Consider the following 7927-nt stretch of genomic DNA (forward strand, 5'->3'; position numbering starts at 1 on the left):
CACACCTCTTCTTTCTGTATGTCATCTTTATGTTATATACTAATTTCTGTGCCCTGTCCACCCTTTGTACGGCGATGCGGAATCTGATGGCGCTATATAAAACAATAAAATAATAAGTGTGTGTACATTATATACATATATATATATATATATATATATAAAATAAAATCAAAATTACATAAATTTCTAGAAAATATACCTACCCTGCTTAACAAGCACAAAATATTAGCCATAAGCTACAGCACCCCAATCGGAACGATAAATGCGTAAAACTTGCTCTGTATACGTGAACGAACACTAGTATTCAGAGGGTGCGCTTCGTACGATAAACCCATTTTACGTCAAAACGGTAAAGAAAGGACGCGCGCGCGTTCCCGCTCTTTAGCCCTCGACATACAGCCACGATTTAGAACGGGTGAAGTAGTTTAACGGACACTATGCACAGTGATTTCAGTGTAACGGAGGAGGCGTTTTACCGCAACAATCCCTACATGACTTTCGCCTCAGCTCAAACCCACCCCACAAAATTCCACTTACAGCCTGAAGCTACGACACTCACACAACACGGAGGAGAAAGCAGGCGGAGCCTGCACGCTATGTGTTACTCCGCGCCGGATCTCGATGTCTAAGCGCCACCCCGTTTGGGCGCATGTCCATACGCAGATAATAGCCCCACCCACTTGTAAGCCGGAAGTGGAGGGGCAGAGCTGGGTGAAGTCTTTGTTGGCCCCTCCTCTCCCGGGCTGCCGCAGTGAAATTGGGCGCGTTTGCGCAGTGACGTTCCTTTTTTTGTTGCAAGGTAAGGAAGGAATAGCATGGCGCCCGGGTTCCCAGCTATTGAGCCTGCTTTTTGATAGTCTGATCAGTGATCGGTAGCTCTGCGTGTAGCAGAAAGTCAGGGTGGAGAGTTGACAGTGACAGGTTTGCGCTGAGGGCTTGGTGTAATGGCGTCGTGTAATGTCCGCGGCGTTTGCAGAGGGTGAGGCCGGCACGGGCGTGGACCTGACGCTTCGTGGCTTGTTGGTTTACGAGCGCAGGACGAAATGTCGGGTTAGCGTGTTACTGCTATCGGGCTCGCTGCCGCGACAGCCGGTTGAAGTCTGAACCGCGCGGCGCGGTGGCCATGCGGGTGTATGGGGGATGGGAGACTGTGATGTGCGGCCTAGCTTTTGTAACAGCTGTCGGCTCCCGCCGTAAAGCCTGTTATACCCTCTGTGTTAAGACTTTTTTTTGTCTGCTGAGGCGCTTTGGTCTGCTGTAGCCGGACCGCAGCGGGGTCTCGCCCAGAGCGCTGGGCCTCAGTGTAACGCATAGTCATTAGTCACTGTGGGGGAGGGGTGCTTGGCTCCCGCCAGGAGTGAGCGAACTGTACCGGTGACCGAGGTTTCCCTCACTCCAGTTAGCTGAGGCGCCTTGTTTCCGTTTCCTGGGGCAAGGGGTCTCCGACACGTGGATGGTATGGGGCCCGTTTTTGTCGGTGTGCGTGTTGCTTGGAACGCTTAGTGTTTATCTTGCGCTGCTCTTTTAGTATCGGCGAGGCTGCCTGCAGTTGATCTGATGAAGCTTTAAACAAAGATACAGCCGGTGCCTTATCTACCAGCGTAAATAAGCGGCGTTAAGTACGCGAGTACGTTATCACAACTGAAAGGTGGAAACTGTTAAAGTGTTCGCTACTAACTGTAACCTTCTGGCGTATCAGTACTTTGTAGACACCCAGCAACATGGCAGATGACATCGATTTTACCACTGGAGATGCTGGGGCATCCACCACTTTCCCCATGCAGTGCTCTGCCCTGCGTAAGAATGGGTTTGTGGTTCTGAAGGGACGCCCATGCAAGATTGTTGAAATGTCTACTTCCAAGACTGGCAAGCACGGGCATGCCAAGGTAAATACCAAAAAAACTAAATCGATTTAATTCCTGTGACAGATCTGGTCTTATCTGCTGCAGGTGAATATGACCTGTAAAAGGAAAATGCGAGTAGTGATAAGATGTCTAGTGCTTTAGCTGATTACTAAGCTTTTGTTTCTGTTTAGGATAGATTTTTGTTGGTGTTCTCTGAGAGTTTAGACGCTAGGTTTTGCCTGCTTTTTACGTTCTGTAACTTATGCATGTTTTTTCCTGTTCTGTAGGTTCACCTTGTCGGAATTGATATTTTCAGTGGTAAGAAGTATGAAGATATTTGTCCTTCTACCCACAACATGGATGTACCCAATATTAAGAGATGCGATTACCAGGTGAGATAGAATACCTATAGTGTTAACGTTTATTAACAACCTGGCACACGGTAAACAAGGGTTAAGTGTTAACCGTTCAAGCGTGTAATTTAAGAATATCACGCTTTGGCGTTCTGTACCCCGATCCTATGTAATGGTGTGTTCAGCCTAACCGCTGTAGGTGCAAAGGAGGCTCAACTTTCTTTGCAATACCGTGTCTAAAAGTACTCTGTAGCGGGGCTAATTTGCTTGTTACTCCAGGATCCCACCATTTCAGAATTATCTTCTGATACTCAGACAATTCTTCCTGTTTTTACAAATCTTAAAACCCAAATGCATAAATTCTATGGATGTTAAGCATATTTAATTTCCTGTTATGTACTTTTAATACAATACAATCCCAGAGAAATCTTAGGGGGTAGCCTTTTCTCTGTGACAGTACTGATGTGCTGCTTTTGTTTGCCTGGCTCCAAGTGTATTGTCCGGTTATTTGTATCAACCAAATATATGTTCTCCTGCCAGATAACTTGTATGGCCATTGAATTTGCATAGAAGCAGAATTTTAGAGCAGTAAATGCAGTGTTGGAATAGAACATAATTTTGTGGTTACCTGTCACAGCCTTTTATAAGTATTTATAATACTGCTTGAAATATCAACTCACCTCCTTAGTGTTACATTCCTTTCCTATTTACGCTTGGCTAATGCAGTCATTTAGTGGGGTTAGGAATTCTGGAGTAGATACTAGCTCTACCATTTTTTTCCATATCAGTCTAAGAGTTTTGTATAGTGAGACTTAAGCAATTTCCCATTTAATGGTTCTGAGATTTAGGACTCTTGCTTAAAAGGTTATCGGTTATCTTTAGAAGGTTGAGTGAGGATGTGAATGGGTTCAGCGCAAGGTAACTAGGTTTTGTTAAAGTAATAAAGTCCTATCTTGCGTAATGTTTCCTTTAATATGCCAAGTCACAAGCTTTTGGGCCTTTCTGCAAAAATCTAAAGGAGGCCACTGTAGGGCCCCATAAGCTTATCTCTTGCTCTGTTGGGCCATGGGACGTTATCCTCTTTGAAATGGATACAGTGAAGTTTACATGTCTCGTTGGTACTGGGAAAGTGACAGCTGAAACGCTTTTATTCCTCAAGGTAGAACAGCGCAATCTGTACATTTCAGCGCCGATTGACTTTGCATGTGGTGGTCATGGCAAAATGACTCCTATTCTGAGATTAATACCTCAAACTATTAACGAGACGTATTGGCACTCATAACAAAGTACTAGAAGCTGACCTCCCTTTTAGCTCGGGGTTACACTAGTATATGCAAACACTGAATGTAGTTTTACAGTCTTGTTAATGTTCTGCCTTGTCTTGGGGGTTTTCTGCCTAATGTGTTCTCCAGTCACACTGTTCTCATTGGACTTCTTTCCCATTTTATTTCTTCAACGCAAAACAATGTTATTGCTTGGGCTGAGGCGGTGACATTGGCCTGTAGGGAATGCCGGGAGTAGGTTTCACTATTGAACCAGCAGACTTTCCCACTGGCTATTTCCCCGTCTTACATGTATGGGGCCAGCCGATTCAGTCTGTAAACAAAGCCAGAGTCAGGCTGGATGAGCTGTTTTTTGTTTTTCACGACAAGGCACTATGAAGCTGTCAGGGTATTTGTCTAGTAAAAATTGGGTCAATATAACTGGCTAAATGCATGCACATGACAAGTATGAAAACATGTAGGGCTGCAACTAACGATTATTTTAATAATCGATTAGTTGGCCGATTATTTTTTCGATTAATCGATTAATCGGATAAAAAAATACATTATTTTAAATTGAAGAAAAATTGCAATAAAAAACGTACAATTTACACTTTCATCCCTTTATTGCAATGGCCTCTCTCTATTCACCTTCTTATTTTACTGACATAATAATAAAAGCTACAAGAACCCAAACACAGTGCTTCTCAAACTAGGTTTTAATACAAAGTTATTAGTAAATATTAATTCATATGTTAACTATTTTTCATATTTAATAAAAACTGAGAAAAAAGCCTTGTTTAAATTATTTTATTTACCAAACTGCCCCCAGTTATGCACATCTGACCCCCAGCTTGCCACTCTGCCCCATATATGCCTTATACCTCTTATATGCCAAATTCCACTGTGCCCCCTGATATGCCACTGTGCCCCTGATATGCCTTATACTCCTTATATGCCAGTGATATGCAACTGAGCCCCCTGATATACCTTTTACCCCCAGATTTGTTTTATGCCCCCCTGATATGCCTAATATCGATGTCTTATACCCCCTATATGCCACTGAGCCCCCTGATATACCTTTTACCCCCAGATATGTTTATGCCCCCCTGATATGCCTAATATCGATGTCTTATACCCCCTATATGCCACTGAGCCCCCTGATATACCTTTTACCCCCAGATATGTTTATGCCCCCCTGATATGCCTAATATCCATATGCCTTATACCCCCTATATGCCCTAAAAATTCATAATACCCCCCATACACCACTATAACTCACCCATACACCACTCTGGCTCCTCCCCCTCCCATACACCACTCTGACTCCTCCCCCGCCCATACACCACTCTGGCTCCTCCCCTGCCCATACATCACTTTGGCTCCTCCCCTCCCATACATCACTTTGCCTCCTCCCCCTCCCATATACCACTCTGCCTCCTCCCCCTCCCATATACCACTCTGCCTCCTCCCCTCCCATACATCACTCTGGCTCCTCCCATACATCGCGTTGGCTCCTCCCCCTCCCATACATCACTTTGCCTCCTCCCCCCTCCCATACTCCACTCTGCCTCCTGTGAACCTCCGTTTCTGACAAGACACCAGGGAGCCGGGTAGAGAGGCAGAGTGGCGTATGAGAGGGGGAGGAGCCAGAGTGGTTTATTGGAGGGTGGCTCCCATACACCCCTCTGACTCCTCCCCCCTCCCATACACCGCTCTGCCTCTCTACCCGGCTCCGTTACTGAAGGCACTTTCACTGCAGCTTCATAGAAGCCACAGTGTAAGTGAAGGGCAGTAACGGAGTCTGTCTGTGCGATGCAGACCCTCACCGGCTATCAGAGAGGATGATTCTCTGTCAGCCGGTGGGGGTCTGCATCGCACAGACAGACTCCGTTACTCACCTTCACTTACACTGTGGCTTCTATGAAGCTGCAATGAAAGTGCCTTCAGTAACGGTGCCGGGTAGAGAGGCAGAGTGACGTATGGGAGGGGGGAGGAGGCAGATGGGAGGGGGAGAGAGACGGAAGTGAGAGACCGGCCGACAGTGAGGGGAATCCAGGTCTCCTGCAGCGTAGCGGGGGATCTGGATTCCGGTGTTATAATCCGATCTCTGTTTGAGGTCGGATTATATAATCGATAAAAATCGATCCGATTAATCGATGATGAAATTCGTTGACAACGAATTTCATTATCGATTATTATCGATTAGTTGTTTCAGCCCTAAAAACATGTAAAAACGTTCTTGGAAAAAGCTTTTTACTTAGATTCTGGTAGTAAGCTTGTCAACTAATGACCATGTTTTAACCAATGCCAAATTCAATGCTCTAAAGTCTATATGTGAACATAAACTAAAAATGTTTAACTTTTTTTAAACTAAAAATGTTTAACTAATTTTTTGGCATTTCCCCCCCATAGCTGATTGGTATCATTGACAAATACTTGTCTCTCCTGAATGACTGTGGTGACGTTCGTGATGATCTGAAGCTGCCGGATGGTGACCTGGGAAAGGAAATAGAATCTAGATTTGAAGCAGGAGAGGAGATCATGGTAAGGGAACTTGCTGTGTGATGTATTAAACCTTGTTAGATGCAGTGTTTGTTAGCTGCCACAGAAATGTAGGATGGGTTGCTGTTTATGCATGATTTTAATCATCCTCCACTTCGATTTTGTTTATGCATTTTTCAAGTGGTAGAAATACAATCTATTTAAAGATTATATTAACAAAATGTTAACCATTCAATATTTATTTTTCAGATCTCAGTCTTGTGTGCAATGAATGAAGAATGTGCTGTAGCCATCAAGGCCATGACCAAATAAAACCGATTCAGAGGCTCGAGCAAAGTGCTCAGGTCAAGAACAACCGATCTTAAATTTGGTTCTGATTGTCACCAAAGCTATGGCCTTTTCAAAAACCTCATATTTTTTTTTCAATTTTCAGGTATTTGCTGGAAGCTAAATTTGGTTATGCAGGTTAACTGGCAATTTTCATTATCACTTCAGTTTAATAATTAAATGCATTGGTTATTACCTTTTGACATTCCTACAGGTGTTTATTTTGAGGGTCCAACTAAACTGGCCAAACATTTAGTAGATATGTCGCATCTGTTTGCGATGCATAGTTTAAACCGGGCTGCTAGAAATTGGTCACATGCGCCTCGTGTAAAAGGTAATAACTAAGCGGTAATGTTATACCTATTCTGTAGTTTCTTGTTTGTATATAGTACACAATAAGAACGACTTAAGCAAGTTTAAATCTAATGCATGTTAAGTGATTGGAGATGCCAGTTGACTTGCTAGTTTCCTTATCCCTCCCTTTATAAAAAGTCCTGGTGGCCATGTGGAAGTAAAATGACCTCTGTACATTTGCCGACATGTTGGCTTGCGTAATGCAACAAAAAAGTGTCAAAGCCTGCCTATGGTCTAGACGGGCAACTTTGTTGGGTGGTTCTGGGTGGCAGGCGTACATGACACAAATGAGGGTTAGAGTTGTTAATGCTACAGATTTTCACTCGAGGCCTTTGTCATTGGACTGAAAAAAAATAAAAATAGAAAAATGCAGTTCAGTTGCTCTTTTTTCTTTTATTGTATTTATCTTGAAATATTAAACAGAGTAAAGACCTTCCCAGGAATTGTTTTGTAGTGCTTCCAGTGCTTGGTTTGTTCCCCCCATGCAAAAAAAACTTGAACGAACATGCAAATTAGATTTTTTTCTTTTTTATGCAAGTCATCAATAATCCCTTCCGCTCCTTTAATGGACAGCAATCTACATTACTATTTGCTCTTGGTTTTTTTTGAACAGAAGTCATAATTTGTTCCTGAGCTCTGTTGCCGTTCTCTGCCGCTTTCCTCCATTATGGAATACACTTTAGCACTTACAGCAAACTATTAATTCTGTTCCTCCTGCAGCTTTACATTTGGCAGTGTTCCTGTGCCTGTTTTACCACTGAGTGCCCCAAATACATTTAATCCGTAACATTGTTTTGGATAGTTTTCATTACTGCTGAAAATTCTCTGATGTACAATGTGTCCATTTTTAGTGTTAACTTGGCATTGGTGATAGTTGAGTATTAACACCCTTAAGTCTATTGCAGAAACACTGTTTGGTGCTGAATACTTCATTGAGTGTCCAACTATGAGGGCCCTTGTTCGTTCCAAAATAACCGGGAAACGGGGTTCCTTGTCATGCATTAGGATCCTGCAAGCTTGCCCCCACACCAGCTTTCAAGGGCACCCTACAGCATAGGTTCCTAAAACCCAATACCCCTAAAACCGTTCACTTCCTACCTGGCTGTATGGGCGCGCACACAAAGGCCAAGTTCTAACTTGACAATCTGCTGGGCTGGGACGAAGTCTGTTAACACTGCCATTCACACCCCCAAAATGCTGCAATGGTGAACCCCTCGTACTCTGTGGCACTTCATTCTTTACTTTGAATTCTTGGTAGTTTGTAGTAAACTAGTCCTTACTA

At 43.6% G+C, this 7927-nt stretch overlaps 1 protein-coding gene across 1 annotated transcript; it reads left to right on the forward strand.

The window, feature by feature from the left end:
• Positions 1 to 1684: 1684 nt before the first annotated feature.
• Positions 1685 to 7088, forward strand: EIF5A2 (eukaryotic translation initiation factor 5A2). Its single transcript, XM_053460770.1, has 4 exons — positions 1685 to 1886; positions 2132 to 2236; positions 5875 to 6006; positions 6214 to 7088. Exons 1-4 carry the CDS (start codon positions 1722 to 1724, stop codon positions 6274 to 6276), a joined length of 465 nt encoding a protein of 154 aa, XP_053316745.1. The 5' UTR covers positions 1685 to 1721; the 3' UTR covers positions 6277 to 7088.
• The last annotated feature ends 839 nt before the right edge of the window (positions 7089 to 7927 follow it).

Source organism: Spea bombifrons, chromosome 3 (genome assembly GCF_027358695.1).
Source record: "Spea bombifrons isolate aSpeBom1 chromosome 3, aSpeBom1.2.pri, whole genome shotgun sequence".
NCBI classification, from domain to species: Eukaryota; Metazoa; Chordata; class Amphibia; order Anura; family Pelobatidae; genus Spea; species Spea bombifrons.

Excerpts from the sequence above, each read along its gene's own strand:
- EIF5A2 (XM_053460770.1), top strand. The coding sequence starts at position 1,722 with ATGGCAGATGACATCGATTTTACCACTGGAGATGCTGGGGCATCCACC. Across the intron at positions 1,887-2,131 it reads GCAAGCACGGGCATGCCAAG|GTTCACCTTGTCGGAATTGA; the intron begins GTAAATACCAAA and ends CCTGTTCTGTAG. Across the intron at positions 6,007-6,213 it reads AAGCAGGAGAGGAGATCATG|ATCTCAGTCTTGTGTGCAAT; the intron begins GTAAGGGAACTT and ends TTTATTTTTCAG.